Here is a 24,343-nt window from a genome sequence, read left to right on the forward strand (position 1 = left end):
ATCTGTGGGATGCTCTCTCCAGGGAAGTTCCCCAGGTGCCTTCATTATACACCTTTAGGCACCAGGCAAAAACATTCCTTTTTAACCAGCCCTTTGCTTGACCTGATCAACATCCTATGCCCTTTTAAAATGTGGCTCCTTTTGTGGGGAGTGTTATTGTTATTGTTTTTATTTTATATATTCTTTTCTGTGAACCACCCTGAGACCTCTGGGTATAGGGTGATATATAAATTCAAAATAATAATAATAATAATATCAACAACTTTTTTTTTGTTTCAAACTGGCCTATCCATTTTTTTGCAATTATTTTTATTGATTTCATATTATATATTTACAGATTCTTACAATATTAGCAACCTAAAACTCTCAGGAGTTTTACAACTCTTAGTGCCCTTTGCAAACTGGATTCTCTGGGGGAAGCCATGGCTGTTTAAAGATGTTCTGGTCAGTTTTTTCGTTCTGAAATTCAAACGTTCTCAGTCCGCCCTGGGACCTGCTGGCAAAGGGCAGGTCATAAAGTTCGTCGTTGTCATCCGGGTTCCTTTCGGCTGCCCCCTGCCCCATCTGAGTCTGCCTCCCGCCCCCCCTCTGCACAAACGTCCTTCTGTTTTGCCTCTCTCCTGGCACGGGCCAGCCTTTCCCACCGAAGGAGCCTGCTGTGTGAGTCTTTCCTCTTTCACTCCGTGTTCTCTCCAGGCTGCCTCCCCTGCACAAACAGCCCTTATCCCAGCCCCAAGGCACTTCCTGGCTCCGTACAATGAGGGCGTTCTGCTCCTGGCCCGGTTCACTCGGGCCAACACGCAGCTCTCAGTTCCACCGAGGGGTTTGCAGAGTCTCCCCCTTTCAGAGCAGGGTTTTGTGGCACGAAGCGTGCGCTTAAGGAAGCCGCTCTGGAAAAGGGAGTTTTTCTGCACGCTCGGCTCTTGGGGAGGGCCTGCATAAGGCAAGGCTCCTTTGCTGGTTCTTACTGAGCTTTTGTTTACACACACACACACACACACACATATATATATATATATATATATATATATATATATATATATATATGGACGCAGGTGGCGCTGTGGGTTAAACCACAGAGCCTAGGACTTGCTGATCAGAAGGTTGGCTGTTTGAATCCCTGTGACAGAGTGAGCTCCTGCTGCTCAATCCCAGCTCCTGCCAACCTAGCAGTTCGAAAGCACGTCAAAGTGCAAGTAGATAAATAGGTACCACTCTGGCAAGAAGGGAAACAGTGTTTCCATGCACTGCTCTGTTTCGCCAGAAGCGGCTTAGTCATGCTGGCCACATGACCCGGAAGCTGTACGCTGGCTGCCTCGGCCAATAAAGCGAGATGAGTGCTGCAACCCCAGAGTCGGTCACGACTGGACCTAAGGGTCAGGGGTCCCTTTACCTTTACCTTTATTACTTTGTTAAAAAAATAAAAGAAAAAGATAAAAGGAGGAAAGGAGGAAAGGGAAGCTGCGGAAAGAATGCAGTTGATTTTAACATATAAATTAAAAAATGTACCGCAAAACTTATCACTTATACAATCTTTTTAGACTTCCATCAACACCTCTGATGATCCACCGTTTTAACCACTTCTTATGCATTTCTTAACTTTATATTGCCTTTACATCTCTTAACAAATCATCCTCCCCCTTGTCCATTTTTGCAATACTTCCAATAATACTCCTCACAAAACTTCTTGCAAACCTACAAACTGTTGGAATTCTGCCTGGGTCAGAGGAATGTGCCACAGCTGTCTGATCTTCACAAATACTTTTTAAATTTACTCCAGTCTTCCGTGAATTTCTGGTCTTGCCGGTTTCGAATCCTTCCTGTTAGTTTATCTAGTTCTGCATAGTCCATTAACTTCATCCTCCATTCTTCAATCGTCGGTAGTTCTTCTTGCTTCCATTTTTGGGCCGGTAATATTCTTGCTGCTGTTATTGCATATAAAAAGAGCTTATATTCCTTTCTGTTTATATCACTCCCAACAATGCCCAGTAAAAATGCTTCTGGTTTCTTTATAAATGTATATTTCAACATTTTTTTCATCTCATTATATATCATCTCCCAGAAGCATTTCACCTTTTTACATTCCCACCACATGTGATAGAATGTTCCCTCTTTTTCTTTACATTTCCAACATTTATTACTGACTTTATACATTTTCACTAACTTGACAGGTGTAATATACCATCTATACATCATTTTCATCACATTTTCTTTTAGGGCATTGCATGTAGTAAATTTTAAACCTTCTTCCCATAATTTTACTCAATCACTCAGCTGTATATTATACCCAAAGTCTTTGGCCCAGTGGATCATAACCGACTTAACCTCCTTGTCCTTCAAATGCCATTCAAGCAGCAATTTATACATTTTAGACAAAATTTTAGAATCATGAGCTTTTGTTTACTTCCAAGTAATGGAAACGTGCAAGCGGCGCCCAGGAGAGCGCCAGAAGAGCTCTGCCGGATCGGACCCAAAGACCCAACTAGTCCAGGGCTCTGTTCTCGCAGACGCCAAACAAACAGCCATGTGGTCTGTTTCAAGCAGGAAATGAGGGGAGCAGCGCTCTCCCCTCTTGCCTGCGATTCCCTCAAGGGTGTTCAGAAGCATACAAGCAACTCCCTGTTTTCACGGGAGCTGTGTTGTTCCAGGTTCTGATGCACTTCCTTGAAATCGTGTGAAATCGGACACCCATCAAAAAAGCCTGCAAACACCCAGTTCTGCCCTTTAAGTGACCTTTCAGTGACATCTTTATGACATTTCCGAGTCATTTCTGGGTTCGGTGCTGCATACCTGTGTGCGATCGCACCTGAAACAGGAGTTGCCTATATTAGTATTAATACAGTGGTACCTCGGGTTACCTTGTGAAGCTGAGGCTCCAGTACTTTGGCCACCTCATGAGAAGAGAAGACTCCCTGGAAAAGACCCTGATGTTGGGAAATATTGAGGGCACAAGGAGAAGGGGACGACAGAGGACGAGATGGTTGGACAGTGTTCTCGAAGCTACCAGCATGAGTTTGACCAAACTGCGGGAGGCAGTGGAAGACAGGAGTGCCTGGTGTGCTCTGGTCCAGGGGGTCACGAAGAGTCGGACATGACTAAACGACTAAACAACAACAACCTTGGGTTAAGAACTTAATTTGTTCTGGAGGTCCGTTCTTAACCTGAAACTGTTCTGAACCTGAAGCACTACTTTAGATAATGGGGCCTCCTGCTGCTGCTGCGCCACCAGAGCATGATTTCTGTTCTCATCCTGAAGCAAAGTTCTTAACCCGAGGTACTATTTCTGGGTTAGCGGAGTCTGTAAGCTCAAGCGTCTGTAACGTGAAGCGTATGTAACCTGAAGTACCACTGTATTAGTATTAGTAAACCACCGAGCCTCTTGGGCTTGCCGATCGGAAGATTGGCAATTCAAATCCCCACGGCGGGGTGAGCTCCTGTTGCTCTGTCCCAGCTCCTGCCAACCTAGCAGTTCGAAAGCACACCGGTGCAAGTAGATAAATAGGTACTGCTGTGGCGGGAATGTAAATGGCGGTTCTGTGCACTCTGGTTTCCGTCACAGTGTCCCGTGCACTAGAAGCAGTTTCGTCCTGCTGGCCACATGACCCTGCTGTCTGCAGACAAACGCCAGCTCCGTCGGCCTGAAATTGAGGTGAGCACCGCAACCACATAGTTGCCTTTGACTGGACTTAGCTGTCCAGGGGTCCTTTACCTTTACCTTACCTTTGCCCATTAGTACAGTGGTACCTCGTGTGAAGAACCTAATTCGTTCTGGAGGTCCGTTCTTAACCTGAAACCGTTCTTAACCTGAGGTACCACTTTAGCTAATGGGGCCTCCCACTGCCACCGCCACACGATTTCTGTTCTCATCCTGAAGCAAAGTTCTTAACCTGAGGTACTATTTCTGGATTAGCGGAGTCTGTAACCTGAAGCGTATGTAACCTGAAGCATCTGTAACCCGAGGTACCACTGTATTACTATTATTATCTCGCAAGGAGGTGAGAGAGGGAAGCCCCCAGCTGTGCCGTGGTTTGAAATACCCACGTCCACACACCCCGTGGGCATAGATTCGCCAGGCAGGGGTGATGCAGCCAGTGTTGGTGGGGAGGGGCATCAATCCCCTGCCCCCAAGCCGGTTCACTACAAGGACCCGGATGCCCGGCCGCACCATCACCCACTGCAAAAGGTGAGCAGTATTATTATTAATAGTATTATTAATTAAATTTGTATACCGCCCTAGAGCCAAAGATCACAGGGCGGCTCACAACATAAAAATACAAAATGAGAACCAAAAATACACAATAAAAGCACACGCACATAGAAACACATTTAAAAGGTATAGAATGTTTAATCTGCCAAAGGCCTGGTTATAAAGGAACATTTAGAGAGAGACTGCCTCCAACAAGGAAAGGGAGAAGTTAGTCAGCATAGCTAGTAGACATTGATAGCCATCTCCTCTATGGACGTGTCTCGTTCTCCTTTGAAGCCACCTAGGTTGGTGGCCGGGGATGCGGGTGGCGCTGTGGTTGAAACCACTGAGCCTCTTGGGCTTGCCGATCAGAAGGTCGGCGGTTCGAATCCCCACGATGGGGTGAGCTCCCATTGTTCAGTCCCAGCTCCAGCCCACCTAGCAGTTTGAAAGCACACCAGTGCAAGTAGATAAATAGGTACCGCTCCGGCGGGAAGGTAAACAGCGTTTCCACACGCTGCTGTGGTGTTGATGTTCTGTTGCGCCAGATGCAGCTTAGCCATGCTGGCCACATGACCCGGAAGCTGTCTGTGGACAAATGCCGTCTCCCTCGGCCTGTAAAGTAAGATGAGCGCCGCAGCCCCAGAGTCATCTGCGACTGGACTTAACTGTCAGGGGTCCTTTACCTTAGGCTGGTGAATATGTACTTTTACGTGTATAGATCTGGCCTGAATCTCCAACATTCAACTTCACTGGGTTCCCCTGACTTCTAGTGTTAACTTAGTGGTGGAAACCTGGTGGCAAAATGCAGGATTTGCCAACTTGTTCCCAGAGCAGCACACAGAAAAGCCTTTCACAGGAAGCATCCCTGACGTGCTCCAGCTTAGAACCAGACATATTTAGTATGTTTCGACTGTGGCATCCTACTTTCACAAAGGCCACCTCTTCTCTCTCCCTGCCTGCAGGAACACAGTTTCTTTCGAAGCTATTAATACATCATTTCAGTATTTTGCCCAGCACGAGGCAGTGGGATGAGAGAGAGAGAGAGAATTTTTGAAACTGAATTGCAATAAAGCCAGCATAAATCTTTGCCTCTTCCTGTTGTGATCTGCCGCACAGCAGAGAAGGACGCAAAACATTTCAGACCACCAGTTTATTATATATTCACATTCTCTCTCTCTCGCAGTCTCCTCCGTTCCATATATAAATGGTTCTCTTCGAAAAATATCTTGTTGTTCCAGGGATCATTACTACATCTTCATTTGTCAAGTGAAGATGTAGTAACGGTCAGCTCCTCGCTGGAAGGTGTGGTTCTTCTCCAGGGATCTTGTAAAATCAGAGCTGGCATCTTGTCAAAATGCTCAACTTAAAACGAACACCCCAGGAATCTCGGGCCAGAAAGATACTTCTGAGTGCGCCCCTCTCTCAGCGAAGGTTCCCATCCGCCTTCCAAGTCCAGCTGCCCGCTCCTGGCCGCTCAGAGTAGGCATTAATAAAAAGGAAAGTTAAAGAGGTCAGGCAAGCAAAAAGGTTGTTTCCTTATTGTACATCTCACTGGATTGAGCTTGGCTGAAAGGCAGAGTTGGTTACGAAAGCCCCGTTTAAAAGGAATAGCAAACAGCAGGGAACCTCTCCATTAAGCCTGTTTGCACTGGAGCAAAAATGTAACTTTGGATTCCTTGATTTTCATAAATACGTCTCTCACATTTGGTAAGTTCTTGCAGGATAAGGCTACTAGCCGCAGTACAGTGGACGCTCGGGTTGGGAACGTGATCCATGCGGGATGTATGTTCGCAACCCGCGTGGGTTGCGATTCGGCACTTCTGTGCATGCGCACAGGGGTCTTCGTGACCCCCTGGACCAGAGCACGCCAGGCACTCCTGTCTTCCACTGCCTCCCGCAGTTTGGACAGACTCATGTTTGTAGCTTTGAAGACACTATCCAACCATCTCGTCCTCTGTCGTCCCCTTCTTCTTGCGCCCTCCATCTTTCCCAACATCAGGGTCTTTTCCAGGGAGTCTTCTCTTCTCATGAGGTGGCCAAAGTATTGGAGCCTCAGCTTCAGGATCTGTCCTTCTAGTGAGCACTCAGGGCTGATTAGCACTTCCGCGCATGCACAACTGCTGAAACCCGGAAGTAATCCATTCCGGTACTTCCAGGTTTCGGTGGTCCGTAACCTGAAAAAAACGCAACCTGAAGCGTCTATGACCCGAGGTATGACTGTATCTGTTTTCTACCTCTTTACTGTTGGAGGCAGTAAATGCTGGAGCTGGGAATCACAAATAGGAAGAGGTGCAATGATGCTCAGCTCCTGCGTGTTATTGCCGGGAACCTAAAGATATGTAACAGTGGTGCCAGGCAAGCCACACTGGGGAGCGCATTCCACAAGTGGGGAGCCACTGCGGAAAAGGCCTGTTCTCGTGTTGCCACCTCCCGGAGCTGGGATAATGTTCCCAGACAGGGTCTGGGCCGGTTCATATGGGGAGAAACAGTCCCTGAGATGCTGTATAATGTAGCACTTGGAAAATAGATCAAGTCAAGAATGGCGTAAGAGCAGCATTGTAATTTTAAGAATGGCAGAAGAGCAGCCTTGGAAATTGTCAATTTAGAACCATTTGTGAACCACTTAATCAGCGAGCTCTCGGAGCTGTGTACATAATAATTGCATTGACAAAGCAATCAGAGTAATTAAAACGAGACTCATCAGCTTGCTGTTTCCTACCCTAGCTGAAGATTCAGCTCCCGCCTGCCAACTTCCAGCCCACCTGGCTTTCAAAAGGAATTTCTTGGGTTTCCTCGCGTTTTGCCCTTTCCATTTAAGATTTTACCAGTCCCACAGGAAGCCTCCTTGCCAACCCCATTCTGATATCCATTTATCTCCTGCGGAGTGCGATAAGCAGATTGCCAGGAAAGCAGCCTTTTCCCTCACATGCTGTAAGCTGCTGTTCTCAAATCGTGTCCAAAGGAGAGAGAGAGAGAGCTGTTGGGTATGCATATGGAGCAGTAACTGAGCAGTTCAGAAATTGGCAGCGGCGATGCCGTTAGGATCCCAGCGAAGGGAGCATTTGGGTTGGGCTAGGGGGCTACTGTTGTTTTTCCTTTGCCTAGTTCTGTCAGATGCTTCAGTCGCTCGTTCGCAAGCAAACACAACGGCTAGCCAGCAGTTGGAGAGCGTTTTGCGGAAACGTCATTCTCTTGTTTTGTGCCACGGAGAGGTTTGGTGATGAAACTAAGGCCACATTCGCACCATGCGTTTAAAGCACTATCACGTCATTTTGACGGTCAGGGCTTCCCCCCGAAGGATTCTGGGAACTGTAGTTTGTTACAGGCGCTGAGGGTTTTGAAGAGATCCTCCATTCCCCTCCCAGAGCTAGAGTTCCCGGATTCAATTAACAGCCAATCCCTCTTCCCTGGGAATTCTGGGAATTGTAGTTCTCTGGGGGCAATAGGTGTCTCCTAACAACTCTCAGCATTCTTAACAGACTCCTGTTCCCCTCATGGAGCTACAGTTCCCAGAGTGGGTTAACAACTGATCCTTCTTCCCAGGGAACTCTGGGAATTTTAGCTTTGTGAGGGGCAAGGGGTGCCGGCTGGCTGCTGCTCATGGGAGTTGTAGTCCAAAACATCTTTTTTTTTAAAAAAAGATATTTATTAAAGTTTTCAATATTAATACAATAAAAAAAATCAAAAATAAAAAATAAAAAATAACAAAAATACAAAAATAAAAATAATTAAAAACACACAAAGTTTCCATAACTTATTTTCCATTAACCTATTTCTCAGACCTCCTCATACCTCCCTTTTTTGTATTCCAATTCAAATTGTTAATTCAGCAAATCCTTATCAATAAGTTTTAACCTGCTTCTAAACCTTTTTTTCCCATATTCTCTTAAAACATTACAGCTGGAAACCGCTTAATTTCTATCCGACATCATTCTAACATTCATTAATTTTACAGTATTTCTGTAGATAGTCTTTGAATTTATTCCAGTCTTCTTCCGCTGACTCTTCTCCCTGTTCTCGGATTCTGCCAGTCATTTCTGCCAGTCCCATATAGTCTATCACCTTCGTCTGCCAGTAGTCCAAAACATCTAAAAGGCAGCTCTAGCATGCAATATTCTTACCGCCGTCTCAAAACTACAACGCTCTTGTTTTGCAGGAGTAAGCCATGGAAGTAAAAACATTTCCAAATTGGTTAAACTTCATCACTAGGTTCTGCTGTGATCTTTAAGACCTGCGGGTATAGGGCGGTATATAAAATCTAACAACAACCACCCAGATTTATTTCTTGCAACACTAATATGCACACCAAGTTCCTGTTGAGAATCATATTTTTTTTAGGCTACCCCACAATTGGGAAACCCATTGTAGGTGGGAATGCTGGAGGTTTGACAAAGGCTGAGCTATTATTTTAAAAAATAAAATAAAAATTGCAGATGACCTGGGATTTCTGGCAAATGGTCCAAATTTCCCCACAGAAACCTCAGCTTTCTGCACCCAGAGCAACGGTTCTATACAACTGCTGAAAGTGGTCTGGTTCTCACAACAGCTCCAGCTACAGTAAGCCAATTACTCCTGAAGAGTTAACTATATTTTCTGCAATAAACTACTAACCAATTTCCCATTGGGGAATGATGTGATGGTTAGGGGAGATAAGTCTTGGTAGGCAATGGGTCGTAGTCATATATGCAGGGATGGCGCGCATCGCTTCACCACAGGGTCCGGTGAGATTTCACAAGATTTCGGCAAGATTTCAGTAAGATCTCTCCAGAAATTAGCGCTGATTTCAGCGTGCCTTCTCCACCTGCGAGGGTGGCTTCAGATTACAGGGGAATGAATGGCAAGGCCAGAAGCCCCATCCCAAAATACTGCAGCCTTTTGAAGATTTTTTTCAGATACCTAGACAGCAGCATGGACCAGAATCAGGCCACAGGTACTCAGCAATCCAAATCTGGAAGCGGATTCTCACTGCCTGGTTTGTACATATCGACAAACCATGGTTTATTAAAGCATGGCTTAGTGTTATGTGTGAACCTACGGTATGTTGCTTGCTTACAAACCTTGTTTTTTGTTGTTGTAAACAAAAATCTGCCCTTTTCCCGTATGGGGTATCCAAGAGCCCATATAGAGTCCTTACATAGGTTCCCTATTGGTAGGAGAAGATAACAGTGGCCAACCAGAGAATATTGAGAAGCAAAGCAGCTAGTAAGCTTGATCTTTATTGATCCGTTGCAGCAGGGTGCTCCCCTCACACGCAGGAAAGGAGGAGGACCCACAAAAATGCTGTGCAAGGGCTTATAAAGACTTTTGAAATTGCTACCCTGTAGATGAAGACCACCCCCAGAAACATCATAGATACATCACAGAAGGGATGTAACCTAAGACCACCCCCAGATAAATCACACCTACATCACAGAAAAGGTGGTCTAAAACAGAAATTTGAATATTGTTTTTCTCCTGTTGTTGTTTATCTCCTGTCTGGCAGGTTACTTGATTGGATTGCCTGGGGAGCCCGGCAATTCTTTTGTAGTAATAAATACTTACTTCCTGGGCTAGGTCACAGGCTCACACCCTATCCATATCTTAAATGCTTCCTTAAGACAGGATTTGTGAGGAAAGAGACAATGGAGAGGTTTCCCACTTTGACCTTGCAGAGAAAACATTTGGTCAGTTTAGGAATCAAAATGGCTCCAGGTTGGCCTTCCTGTGCTGATCTATGTATGTGCTTGGTTGGTACACTTATGAACATTACCATATATCTAAGGCCATAAAATTCCTATCACAGTTTCAACTATGGCTTGGCGTTCTGTGGGAACCTAGCTGCCTTCCTTAAAACTATGGTTTGTTTGGCCACCCCAACGCAGATGCTCGCCAGGCTACAAAGGCAAGAGCATCTGGAAAACACAAGTCACAGTTTGTGGGACAACCTGTGTTTTGTGAAACCACTGCTGTACCTCCACTGTAACTGGCGGCATCGCAGCAAATCCATGCATGAAACCCGTTGCGTATTAAAACGTCGGTTTCTAAAATTGCCTGCTGTGTTTTCTTGGCAACCGGCGTTTCCTCCCCAATTACTCAGTTCAAAAGCAATATTGTCCTTTTGGTTTTATTTGTTTTTCCTTTTTAGAGTACACAGCTGCAGAATGATAATTTTAACTGAGGAACCGCTCCCCCACCCCCCAGATACACACACATTCATACATTTCCTACTGTTGGCATGTATATTTCGGAGAGGTTGGAATTTGCATATTTGATTCCGCTGGAATAATGTATCAGCCAAAACAGGGGTTTAAAGATCAGGCCGGGAAGAGACAAGAGGTGGGCTGGCATTTGTCAGCCTGGTCGCTTCAAGGTGGGGCGTGTTCAGAGGGGCTGCCACACTCACACACCCCAGTTTCCCAGTTTCGCGGGGTGGTGAATGCTTCTCTCTGTGAGGGAGCCTTCCCAGACCTGCTGAAAGAGGCGGTTATCAAACTGCTTCTTAAAAAACCATCTTTAGATGCTGCCAATAGGGCCAACTATCGCCCAGTCTCAAAACTTCCATTCTTGGGCAAGGTGATTGAGCGAGTGGTTGCTGAACAACTCCAGGCACGCCTGGAAGAAGCGGACCATTTGGATCCCTTCCATCATTGCACTGGTTGATGATCTCTGGTGGGCTAGGGACAAAGGTGAGAGCTGTTTCCTAGTTCTGCTGGATCTCTCAGCGGCCTTTGATACTATCAACCATAACATCCTTCTGGACCGTCTAGAGGGGCTGGGAGATGGGGGCACTGTTATACAGAACCAGTGAAGGCGGTGAAGATCCTGTGTGAGTGTCTGAAGGTGGTTGGAAGGTGAATGGCAGCTAACAGATTGAGGTTGAATCCTGACAAGACAGAAGGACTGTTTCTGGGAGACAGGAGGCTGGCGGGTGTGGAGGACTCCCTGGTCCTGAATGGGGTAACTGTGCCCCTGAAGAATCAGGTGTGCAGCCTGGGAGTCATTTTGGACTCATAGCTGTCCATGGAGGCACAGGTCAATTCTGTTCCAGGGCAGCTGTTTATCATCTCCATCTGGTACGCAGGCTGAGACCCTACCTGCCCACAGACTGTCTCGCCAGAGTGGTGCATGCTCTAGTTATCTCTCGCTTGGACTACTGCAATGCGCTCTATGTGGGGCTACCTTTGAAGGTGACCCGGAAACTACAACTAATCCAGAATGCGGCAGCTAGACTGGTGACTGGGAGTGGCTGCTGAGACCATATAACACCGGTCTTGAAAGACCTACACTAGCTCCCAGTACGTTTCCGAGCACAATTCAAAGTGTTGGTGCTGACCATTAAAGCCCTAAACGGCCTTGGTCCAGTATACCTGAAGGAGCATCTCCACCCCCATCGTTCTGCCCAGCCACTGAAGTCCAGCTCCAAGGGCCTTCTGGCAGTTCCCTCGCTGCGAGAAGCCAAGTTACAGGGAACCAGGCAGAGGGCCTTCTCGGTGGTGGTGCCCTCCCTGTGGAACACCCTCCCACCAGATGTCAAAGAGAAAAATAACTACCAAACTTTTAGAAGACATCTGAAGGCAGCCCTGTTTAGGGAAGCTTTTAATGTTTAATAGGTTATTGTATTTTAGTGTTTTGTTGGAAGCCGCCCAGAGTGGCTGGGGAAACCCAGCCAGATGGGCGGGGTATAAATAATAATAATAATAATAATAATAATAATAATAATAATAATAATAATAATAATTCTACTCATGTAAAAACACGCTGATTCCCAGACCATCCGAGGGCCAGATTGAGAAGGCAATTGGAACAGATCCAGCCCCCGGGCCTTAGTTTGCCAACCCATGGTCTACAATTAAAGCACTGACTGATGTCTTCATGTGACTTCCAAAACAGGATTGATACAGCAGTTCTCAACCTGTGGGTCCCCAGGTGTTCTTGGACTACAACTCCCATCACCCCTAGCTAGCAAGGCCAGAGCTCAGGGATGATGGGAGTGGTAGTCCAGCAACATCTGGGGACCCACAGGTTGAGAACTGCTGGATTAATAGTTTCTCTCTTTGGGAATGGCATTGCTGGCATCTCCGCAAGAACGTTGAACCTATTTTTCCTAAAAATAAAATAATGATAAATGATCAGACCCGGGAAATCCTATCAGCAGCCCTGAGCAATAAGTCAAACCACTAAGGGTACCTTAAAGCTACTTCACTGGAGTAAACGGCTACTGGGTTTCTTTATTAAGTTTCATTCCTTACAGCAGTGCCTGCAATCTGCACTAGATCGGGGGTGTACCTAACTTCTGGTTAGAATCATAGAATCATAGAATCATAGAGTTGGAAGAGACCACCAGGGCCATCGAGTCCAACCCCCTGCCAAGCAGGAAACACCATCAGAGCACTCCTGACATATGGTTGTCAAGCCTCTGCTTAAAGACCTCCAAAGAAGGAGACTCCACCACACTCCTTGGCAGCAAATTCCACTGTCGAACAGCTCTTACTGTCAGGAAGCTCTTCCTAATGTTTAGGTGGAATCTTCTTTCTTGTAGTTTGGATCCATTGCTCCGTGTCCGCTTCTCTGGAGCAGCAGAAAACAACCTTTTCCCCTCCTCTATGTGACATCCTTTTATATATTTGAACATGGCTATCATATCGCCCCTTAACCTCCTCTTCTCCAGGCTAAACATGCCCAGCTCCCTTAGCCGTTCCTCATAAGGCATCGTTTCCAGGCCTTTGACCATTTTGCTTGCCCTCCTCTGGACACGTTCCAGTTTGTCAATGTCCTTCTTGAACTGTGGTGCCCAGAACTGGACACAGTACTCCAGGTGAGGTCTGACCAGCAGCCTTTTCATTTATTTATCCCATTTATTTTATTTCATAAAATTTATATTTGTGCCACTTAATGGGGCTTACTCCAAAGTCAGTAGACCAAGCACTGCGTTCCCTTTTTTTTGGGGGGGGGCACAAGCAAGCCATGCAAAAGCCACAGGCAAATATGGGTGTAATCCTTTTATGTTTTGTTTTGTTTTTTAAAATAATTTATTAAAAAATTGGACCTTCAGTACATAATAACTTTGTCCTTTCCCAACTTCGCACCGCATTTCCCGTGGCATTTTAATCCCCCCCCCCCGATGAACAATACCTTCTCTTTTTTTATTTATTTATTTAGTTTTTCAAATTAAGGTTTTACAATCACATATCCAACATACATCATAAAAATAAGCTTCCAAAGAATCTCCTGGATGTCCCTCCTCCCCTTTGTGGGTCTTACGCCTTCACCCTTGTTATGTACTGAGTTGAATAGGATCCAAAATGCAGCAGTCTGATTGGTCCTAGAACAATAGGATCCAAAATGCAGCAGTCTGATTGGTCCTAGAACAATGCAGCAGTCTGATTGGTCCTAGAACAATAGGATCCAAAATGCAGCAGTCTGATTGGTCCTAGAACAATAGGATTCAGAATGCAGCAGTCTGATTGGTCCTAGAACAATGCAGCAGTGTGATTGGTCCACAGGAGCCACCCAATCCAGCTCCAGGTGGAAGGGAATCCGCAACCTGATTGGCCTACAGGAGAATCCCGGAATTAGCCAATCACATGCAGCCCATTGTGTAAATAATGTATATAAAGCAGATACTTTGGGGGAACTTTCATTCCTCCTCACCACTATGAGCCGAATAAAGAGCATGAAATCCACTCTCAACTCCGAGTATATTTCAGCCCTCTTATGCCATCACATCAAGACTGTATTCTCTCATTCCTTCTGTTGCTCATATTTCAAATCCTGCTTGCGACTTCACCATACTATAACATTCCCTTAAATAGCCCGAGAGGGGCTTCCAAAGATAATCCTGACTTTTGCAGGCGGTGTTCCAGCCATACGCGAGAGGCGTTCTCGCAACCCAAAGACACGTTCCGGGCAGGGAAAAGCACTTGAGGAAGGTGTGGATCGGGGCCGGGCAGAGTTGGGTGGCCAGGACAGGGGCAGAGACCCCAGGGCCATAGAGAGAGGCTTTGAGGGCCACATTGGGCCCCTGAGCCAGAGGGTCCCCGTCCTCAGTACGCAAGAATCGTACTTCTAGGCCTTGTTGATTTCAGTTGCAGGGGAAGCTTAGCGAGCGGCGGATTTTTGCACCCGCATGATTGCTCTTTTCTATTATTCCCCGTCATTTTATTTTAGCAACTGCTGTGGCACCGGCCATCTGTCTGTACTCTGGGAGCTTTACGTCTTCTGTGGAAAGAGTTGCACTGCCGGAACAGCTCTTACCGCCAAAAAGTTCTTCCTGATGTTGAGTCGGAATCTCCTTCCTTGTAATTTGAATCCATCATTTCTGGTCCTGGCAGTTTGTACCATCTTCCAGCCCTTTAGATCAGGCATAGGCAAACTCGGTCCTCCATATGTTTTGGGACTACAACTCCCATGATCCCTAGCTAACAGGAGCAGTGGTCAAGGATGATGGGAATTGTAGTCTCAAAACATCTGGAGGGCTGAGTTTGGGGGTGCCTGTTTTAGATACTTGAAGATGACTCTCACGTCGCCTCTCAGTCTTCTCTTTCGTCGTCTCCTTCAACCATTCCTCATAAGGACTGGGCGAGGATCTTACAGACAGGGATGGGCCGAGGCAAGATGGGGTCGGGGGCTGAGGCGTAGACCCCAAGAAAGCAGGTGGTGGAGGAAACCAGGGACAAGGGCAAGGGAAGCGGAGCGGGCCCACTCAGTCACCGGCTCATCTACAGGTTATATTTCCATCTCCTCTTCAAAGTGCAGCAAGCTTTTGAGTTTAACGGAACTCCTCCTCAGACAAAATGAGTATTTGGAGCACCAAGAGGAATTGAGTAAGCGAATTCTAGGGCCCGTTTTTCCTTTCCGTCCAGAGACAAATTCCACACCAGACACCGAAAGCCCTATTAATTCGATTTTCAACGGCAATGGCTCTTCCCCAACCCATGCAAGAATCCTGGGAACTGTAGTTTGCTGAAGATGCCAAGACTCCTTAGGTGAAAGCTGCAATTCCCAGAGTTCCCTGGGAAGAGGGGTTGCTTGTTAGACCACTTTGGGAATCGTACGTCTGCGAGGGCAAAGGGATAGGAGTCCCTTAAGGTTGCAGAGAGTTGCTAGGAGACCTCTGTTCCCCTCAGAGAGCTGCAGTTCCCTCGGAAGAGGCGCTGGTTGTTAAACTGCTCTGGGATAAGATAAAACTTTATTCGCATTAGCAAATGGCCACAGCAATAGTAAAAAATTACAGTATACAGTGGTACCTCGGGTTACATATGCTTCAGGTTACATACGCTTCAGGTTACAGACTCTGCTAACCCAGAAATAGTACCTCAGGTTAAAAACTTTGCTTCAGGATGAGAACAGAAATTGCGCTCCTGCGGCACAGCAGCAGCAGGAGGCCCCATTAGCTAAAGTGGTCTTCAGGTTAAGCATAGTTTCAGGTTAAGTACAGACCTCCGGAACGAATTAAGTACTTAACCCGAGGTACCACTATACGCAGAAAAGGAAATTTGAGATTAGAGCACAATTTAAAGTCCTGAATCAGCCATCAGTTAGTGGCCCTTATTCTCTGGGAATTGTAGCTCCAGCGGGCGTCTCCTAACACCTCAAACTACACTTCCTAGAATTCATTGGGCAAAGCGGCGGCAGTCCACCAGTTGTTCCATCTTGCGCCTCTGGGTCTGGCAGAGCGACCGAAGCATTTGGGTCGGAGGGGGTGGCTGTGGTGATCAAATACCTTGTTTTAATTTTCTGTTCCCTGCTTTTTTGTTTGTTTCAGTTCTCTCGAGCCAGACCCACCACAGCCCTTTGAAACGGTCTGTGTCCCTTACCCCGCCCATGACCGTGCCCAACCAGCCCCTAGGACACGGGTGGCTGTCACATGAGGACTTGCGAGCTAGAGGACCCCAAGGCATCCCTTCCGATCACGCCCCCCTGTCTCCTCAAAGCAGTGTAGCCTCTTCGGGAAGTGGTGGGAGTGAACACTTAGAAGATCAGAATTCTGCGCGTAACACATTCCAGGAAGAAGGGAGTGGTATGAAAGGTGAGTGACGAGAAAACCAGGACCCCCCGTCCTCCTCCTCTTTGCATAATATTCAGCCACTTATTATTGAGGGGAAGTGCGTGGAACAGGTCTCGGTGTTTGGATTTCTGGGAATGGAGTTGAGAGATGACCTAACCTGGGGAGAAAACAGCAGAGACCTGATGAAGAGAGCACAGCAGAGGTTATATTTTCTGAGAATCCTCTGAAAAAACAATCTCTCAAAGGACCTGTTGATGGCATTTTACCGTTGCACTGTGGAGAGTGTGTTAACTTATGGTCTGTGTGTGTGGTTTGGGAGCTGCACGGTCAGGGGAAAAACAATGCTATCCAGGGTTGTAAAGACTGCGGAGAGAATAATTGGGTGCACTCTTCCCACCTTAGATCAAATCTATGCTGTCAGGTGCCATAAGAAAGCGGCAGAGATAGCGCAGGATAGTGCGCACCCCGGAAATGATCTCTTTCAGCTTCTGCCTTCTGGAAGAAGGTATAGGGTCTCACGGGTCTCAGGACTAGCCGTATAGGGTCTCAGGACTAGCCGTCTGAGAAACAGTTTCTAAGCAAATGCAATTCTGGTTCTAAATGCAGCATAAGGGCTCTCTATTGTATAGTGTATTTTAAAATGGGGTTTCAGAGTTTTTAGGGGTTTTTGAATGTTTTATGTAGTTTTTCAATTTCATTGTTCTGCATGGGACAATGACAATAAAGATATGATATATCGTATAACAACATAAAGCAGAACGTCCCGGATCAGGCCCGTGGAGCGTGGCGCCCGCAAGCAGGACCCCAGCGCTCTCTCACTCTCCCCTCCAGCGGTTTCCAGAAACTGGTGTTCAGAACTCAGCCAGGTGGGCGGGGTATAAGTAATAAAAATTATGACGATCATTTGCTTCCACCAACGGTAGAAGACAAAACTTCGAAGACCAAACTTCGTTAAAGTGTAATCACCAAAAAAGAAAGCAGGAGAGCTGAGAGTTTTACCACTCCAGTTTCACTTCATTTTAATTTGTATGGTACTTTCCTGTAGACGAGGTGCTTGGCAAGTTAATCTTTCTTTATGTTAGGGTTGCCTAACAGCCAGATGATGGGTATTGTAGTCCAAAAACAGCTGGAGAGCCCAGTCTGAGAAATCCCAGTATGAAGAATAATACAGTGGTACCTCAGGTTAAGTACTTAACTCGTTCCAGAGGTCTGTACTTAACCTGAAACTGTTCTAAGCTGAAGCACCACTTTAGCTAATGGGGCCTCCTGCTGCTGCTGCACCGCCGGAGCACAATTTCTGTTCTTATCCTGAAGCAAAGTTCTTAACCTGAAGCGGAGTCTGTAACCTGAAGCAGTATGTAACCTGAAGCGTATGTAACCTGAGGTACCACTGCAATAATAATAATTTATTTATACATACATACATACATACATACATACCCTGCCCATCTGGCTGGGTTTCTCTAGCAACTCTAGGTAGCTTCCAATAGAATATTAAAAACACAATAAAGCATCAACCATCAAAAATTTCCCTGAACTTCTTCTAATCGTCAAATAGTTGTTTATTTCCTTGGCATCTGATGGGAGGGTGCCACCACCGAGAAGGCCCTCTGTCTGGTTCCCTGTAACCTCACTTCACGCAGGGAGGGAACCGCCAGTGTCCGGGCTGAACGATGAGGGTGGAGACACTCCTTCAGGTATACTGGACCAAGGCCGTTTAGGGCTTTGAAGATCAGCACCAACACTTTGAATTGTACTCGGAAACGTACCGGGTGCCAATGTAGGTCTTTCAGGACCGGTGTTGCTTCCTTCTCCTGCTTCTAGGTTTCATGAAGGCATCTGATTGGCCGCGACAGGATGATGAACATCTGGGCCTTTGGTCTGGTCCAGCAAGCCTCCCTCATGTGATTTGTCTGCATAACTTGCAAGGGTGCAGATTTTTATTCCCTTGGCATATGCATATGAATAGGCCTCCCTCTGTTAGAAATACTTACAGGCTTTCTTAACGGCCTTCCATGTGTTCATCAATCTGTGCTGCCTCAATGGCACGCTCCGTGGAGGTTTTAACCATTCCCATCTGCTGCCTCTTGTCACCAGCCTAGCTTGAAACGGACACTCTCCCTTCTAGTCTGTTGTTTTGTGTTTTCACGAGAGAAGCAGCGGCCTTTTTTGGACTCGTGGCGCCGTTTAAAAGCGGATTAAATTAATTCCCCTAGGAAGCGAGCTGCGTGTGGCTGTTCTCTTTTTAATTTCAACTAAGCAATGCCAGCGTGGACCAGAGATTCCTTTCGAGAAAGGCACCAGAAAGGGGATGTTCAGTACCGAAGACGACACAGCAGGCCTCATAAACCAATCAGTAGACAGCTGCTCATTTGCATGTTATAATTAGCAAAGTTGATGCCACCGAGTGAGTGTTTGTGGACTGTATCCCAGGATGCCTTGGGCCCATAATGGTCCCAACAGCGACTAAGAAGGAGCAGGGCCAACTGCTATTAACTAGTTAAATTGTTTTATTTATTCAATCGTTAATTTTATTTTATTTACCCCACCTTTTAATCTTCCTGGGAACCATATGGGGGAGTTAGGCTGCTGCGAAAGTGACTGGCTCTGGGGCATGTAGTTAGCATTGTGGCTGAGCTGGAATTCATCTCACCCACAGTGTGTCCTCAAATTCTCACAAATTCAAGCAGTGGTTCTTACATCACAAAGCAGACATCTTTAGCTTCTCTCGGATCTCTCTGCCTTCTTCCTGTCTGTCAGTCAGTCACACTGCTACCTTTACATTTTAACTACTGTATTTTTTGCTCTATAAGACTCACTTTCCCCCTCCTAAAAAGTAAGGGGAAATGTGTGTGCGTCTTATGGAGCGAATGCAGGCTGCGCAGCTATCCCAGAAGCCGGAACAGCAAGAGGGATTGCTGCTTTCACTGCGCAGCGATCCCTCTTGTTGTTCCGGCTTCTGAGATTCAGAATATTTGTTTTCTTGTTTTCCTCCTCCAAAAACTAGGTGCGTCTTGTGGTCTGGTGCGCCTTATACAGCAAAAAAATACGGTATCCATGTTTTGAGAGTAGCTCAAAGAGTCTGGTTGCCAACATTGGTGATGGCAGCTGCCCTCCCAACATCTGGGTTGATGCTGTTTACCAGCAGGGAGAGACTGGAGGCAGCAGAGTCAGCACAGTACAAATGCTGTTCTGGAGCCCTTTGGTGCAGCGGTTCTCAACCTGTGGGTCCCCAGATGTTGGACTACAACTCCCATCATCCCTGAGCTCTGGCCTTGCTAGCTAGGGGTGATGGGAGTTGTAGTTCAGCAACATCTGGGGACCCACAGGTTGAGAAAGGCATCTCCATAGCATCTCCTGTTGTTCCTGGGAGCTGTCCCAGGTCCTGCAGTGCCAGGATCTCACCAGATGCAATGAAGCCCTCTTGGTGGATCGGGGAATGCAGTGGACATAGTGTATCTTGATTTCAATAAGGCTTTTGACAAAGTCCTCCATGATATTCTTGCGAAAAAGCTGGTAAGATCTGGGTTGGACAAGGTAACCGTTAGTTGGATGTGCAGCTGGTTGACTGACTGAACCCAAAGACTAATTAACGGTTGTGGGTTAAACCACAGAGTCTAGGACTTGCTGATCAGAAGGTCAGCGGTTCGAATCCCCACCACGGCGTGAGCTCCCGTTGCTCGGTCCCAGCTCCTGCCAACCTAGCAGTTCCAAAGCACGTCAAAGTGCAAGTAGATAAATAGGTACCACTCTGGCGGGAAGGTAAATGGTGTTTCTGTGCGCTGCTCTGGTTCGCCAGAAGCGGCTTAGGCATGCTGGCCACATGACCCGGAAGCTGTACGCCAGTTCCCTTGACCAACAAAGCTAGATGAGCGCCGCAACCCCAGAGTCGGTCCCGACTGGACCTAATGGTCAGGGGTCCCTTTACCTTTACAGCATCTTGGAAATAAGTGACAAGTGGGGTGCCCCACTGGTTCTGGGCCCATTTTTGTTCAGCATCTTTATAAGTGACTTGGATGGAGGAATTGAGGGGACGCTCATCAGATTTGCAGATGGCACCAAACTGGGAGGGGGAGCTAACGACGCAGAATCGGGACTAACAAAATGAATTTCAATAGGGACAAATGTAGGGTTCTGCACTTAGGCAGGAAGAACCAGCTGCACCCATATAAGATTTGAGACACCTGGCTTGTATGGGGAAAGGATCTAGGGTCTTGGGGGAATGCAATCGGAACATGAGGCCACAGTGTGACGCAGCAGCAAGAAAATCAAATGCAATTCTAGGCTGCATCAAGAGAAGTATAGTGTCCAGATCAAAGAACGTAAAAGTCCCATTCTATTCTGCTTTGGTGTGAGAACCCCACATGGAGTTCTGCGTCCAGATCTGGGCACCACAATTAAGAAGGACGATGACAAGCTGGAAGGTGGGCAGTGGAGGGTGACAAGGATGATGAAGGGTCTAGAAACCAAGCCTTATGAGGAACGGTTGAGGGAGCTGGCAATGTTTAGCCTGGAAAAGAGGAGACTGAGACTGAGAATGAGAGCCATCTTCAGATATCTCAAGTGCTGTCACATGGAAGAAGGAACAAGCTTGTTTTCTCCTGCTCTGGGCGGGTAGGACTCGAACCCATGACTTCAAGGAGATTCTGACTAAACACCAGGAAGAACTTTCTGACAGCAAGAGCTGTTCAACAGTGGAACGGTCTCTCTCAGGAGGTTGCAGCCTGGAGGTTTTTAAGCAGTGGTTGGATGCCCATCTGATACGGATGCTTTAGTTGAGATTCCTGCATTTCCGGGGGGTCAGACTAGATGACCCCTGGGTTCCCTTCCAACTCTACAGATCTATTATTCTTTCCCCCCTGGACTCTTCTTCCTTGCTGTCCCCTGGTGGCTGACCTCTGCACTATACAGTCGTACCTTGGTTGCATGGCGAGTTCCCACCCCCTCCCAAGTGGAAACAATGACACGTGACACAATTATTAAGGTTAATGGGCTAAATAAGGCCACAACTTTATGGGTTACAGGTGATGAGTGGTATTGGCTTAGTCATTGGTCCTAACCCACTATATCCGACTTCAGCCCATCTGCTTGAAGTCCGGGAAGGGTTAACCACCAGTAGGGGGAGTACTGCTGATCAGTGGCATAGTGTGGGGGGTGCATGGGGGCCGGCCGCACCGGGCGCAACATCTGGGGGTTAGGGTTAGGGGGCGCAAATCCACAGGTTAGGGGGCGCAAATTACTTGCCTTGCCCCGGGTGCTGACAACCCACGCTACGCCACTGCTGCTGATGCACATCAACTAGGAACTCCCCTGGGGTCACCGATTGGGGGCGTGCCTTAGGCCCGCACCTCCCCAGGCTTCAGACAGGGCCATGCCCCCCGGAATCCTTTATCAGACTACCCTTCAAAATGTGGGGCAGGTGCTGGCATTATCTCCCTTCTTCCAACTACAGAAATATACCAATGCCTAACCGCCAACACCCAGAAAGTTGTGATGATTTGCTATGAGGTAGGCGAAAAGCGGGACGTGGGTGGCACTGTGGGTTAAACCACAGAGCCTAGGACTTGCCGATCAGAAGGTCGGCGGTTCGAATCCCCAGAACAGGTGAGCCCCCGTTGCTCAGTCCCTGCTCCTGCCAACCTAGCAGTTCAAAAGCACGTCAAAGTGCAAGTAGATAAATAGGTACTGCTCCAGCAGGAAGGTAAACGGCGTTTTCGTGCACTGCTCTGGTTCTCCAGAAGCCGCTTAGTCATGCTGGCCACATGACCTGGAAGCTGGGAATCCCCCCAATCACGCGGGGCCTGAGCTCCAGCCCCCGCACGCGTGGTGGGGCCGTGAAGCCCACAACCCCACCTCCTCTGAAGGGCGGAAGTGGCTATCCCAAACGCCTTTGTACTTGGACATTTTGGCTCCTGAACGCCGCAAACCCGGAAGTGAGTGTTCCGGTTTGCGCACGTTCTTTGGAAGCCGAACATCTGACGGGGCTTCCACAGCTTCCGATTGGCTACAGCAGCTTCCTGCAGCCAATCAGAAGCTGCGCTTGGTTTCTGAATGTTTTGGAAGTCGAACAGACTTCCAAAATGGATTCCGTTTCACTTCCAAGGAAAAACTGTTTTTGGGTTCTGATTGGATGAGGACAGAAAGCCTCTACCTACACACTGGGTGTTCAACAAGCAATGTTAAGTAGCAGGAATAGGAACAGTATTAAATTTATTATCCACCCACCCTCCACCAGCTGATCCCAGGATGGATTGCAACAATTCAAAATCCAGAACTTAAATCATCTAAAACATTCTATTTATTCATTTGTTTCCTCACAGTCATATTTATTCATTTCCATAATATTTCTTTATTTTATAAACTTTGAGCACCACTGAATTGTAGAAAAGAAAACCCTCTGAGCTGTTTACGGGGGGGGGGGGGGGGAATTACCGCTGAAAAATTCGCAACCCTAACTTAAAACCTGCAGAAAGTTAAAACCACAACAGAATAGACCAAAACTTATTAAAACTCATACAAACTTCTAAACATCTGGGTAGACTTGTCTAAATAAGAATGTCTTCAGCAGATGCTGAAAAGAGTTGCAGTGAAGGCGCCTGTCTGGTATCAATAAGTTCCAAAGTGTTACCACCACACGAAGTAATCGAGTTCTTACAGAATACACTGCTTGATTTTTTGGGGGGAAAAAAACACCCTCAAAGTGGTTTATGGGGAAAAAAATAAAACAACGAAATTATCATTGAAAGCAACTATCTGAAACAGTCAAAAGTTTAAAATCAGCGATAAATTGAAAACAGAATGCACATCAACATTCTACATGTCTGAATTTTGTCTGAAAAACAACACCAAAAATGCTTTTGTCAGACACCGAAAAGCGTGCAGTGAAGTGCCGTCCATAGGCAGGGAGTTCCAAAGATTACTAAAAAGACCGGTTTCGTACAACCGCAGAACGTGTATTATAATTTGGCACTCGTAGCAGTGCTAGTTCCACAGATCAATGTGGTAGAGAAGGGCATACAATCTTACAAGGCAACTAGTCCCGCAGAATAATAATAATTTATTTATACCCCGCCCCACCCAACTGGCTGGGTTTCCCCAGATTAAAGTTGTTAAGGGCTTTATATAGTAAAAGTAACGTCTCAAACATGTTTTCCTCTGTGCCGTAGCTTTCCGTGCTCTGTTGTTCAACCCCATAAGATCTAACTTGTGCATTCCTCTCCGTCTCCAACTTGCAGATGTTCCTGCCTGGCTGAAGAGTCTCCGCCTCCACAAGTACGCTGCCCTTTTCTCCCAGATGACGTATGACGACATGATGTCACTGACCGAGTGTCAGCTGGAGGCACAAGTATGTGAGGTCACCCAGCAAATTCATGAAAACTGTTTTACAGTGGTACCTTGGTTTGCGAACTTAATCCGTTCTGGAAGTCCGTTCTTAAACCAAAGCGGTCTTAAACCAAGGCGTGCTTTCCCATAGCAGTGGGGAACTCAATTTACAAATGGAACACACTCAACAGGAAGCGGAACATGTTCTTATTCCAAGGCAAAGTTCACAAACTAAAACACCTACAGCAATCCTTAATCCAAGTTGTTCATAAACGAAGCTGTTCTTCAACCAAGGTACCACTGTATGTATGTAATTACATACATACATACATACATACATACATACATACATTGGCTGCTCGAGTTGCGAACGTGATCCATGCGGGATGTATGCACGTGCTGGTTGCGATTCGGCACTTCTGTACATGTGCAAAGCGCGATTTAGCACTTCTACGCATGTGCGACTGCCGAAACCTGGAAGTAACCCGTCCCAGTACTTCCGGGTTTCGGCGGTCCGTAACCCAAAAAACGCAACCTAAAGCGCCTGCAAGCCAATCTATCACTGTACATACATACCCTACCCATCTGGCTGGGTTTCCCCAGCCACTCTGGGCTGCTCCCAACAGAATATTATTATTATTAATAATGATGATGATGAGCTAAAACATCAAACACTGAAAACTTCCCTAAACAGGACCGCCTTCAGATGTCTTCTAAAATCAAATAGTTGTTTATTCCCTTGACATCTGATGGGAGGGCATTCCACAGGGCGGGCACTACTACCGAGAAGACCCTCTGCCTGGTTCCCTGTAACCTCACTTCCCGCAGTTAGGGAACCACCAGAA

The 24,343-nt window shown here is 46.8% G+C and overlaps 1 protein-coding gene across 2 annotated transcripts in view; it reads left to right on the forward strand.

Annotated features, from left to right (window-relative positions):
• The window catches only part of SAMD4A (sterile alpha motif domain containing 4A), a 137,956-nt gene that overhangs the window by 81,159 nt on the left and 32,454 nt on the right, over positions 1-24,343 (forward strand). Inside the window, exons 4-5 of one of the 2 annotated variants that reach the window (XM_081911399.1) lie at positions 15,933-16,196; positions 23,411-23,520. In XM_081911399.1, the coding sequence (XP_081767525.1) occupies positions 15,933-16,196; positions 23,411-23,520 (374 nt within the window). The remainder of the gene's footprint in view (positions 1-15,932; positions 16,197-23,410; positions 23,521-24,343) is intronic. The other variant, XM_081911400.1, reaches the window with a different exon arrangement.

This window comes from Podarcis melisellensis (genome assembly GCF_964234715.1).
Source record: "Podarcis melisellensis genome assembly, chromosome: 1".
Classification (NCBI taxonomy): Eukaryota; Metazoa; Chordata; class Lepidosauria; order Squamata; family Lacertidae; genus Podarcis; species Podarcis melisellensis.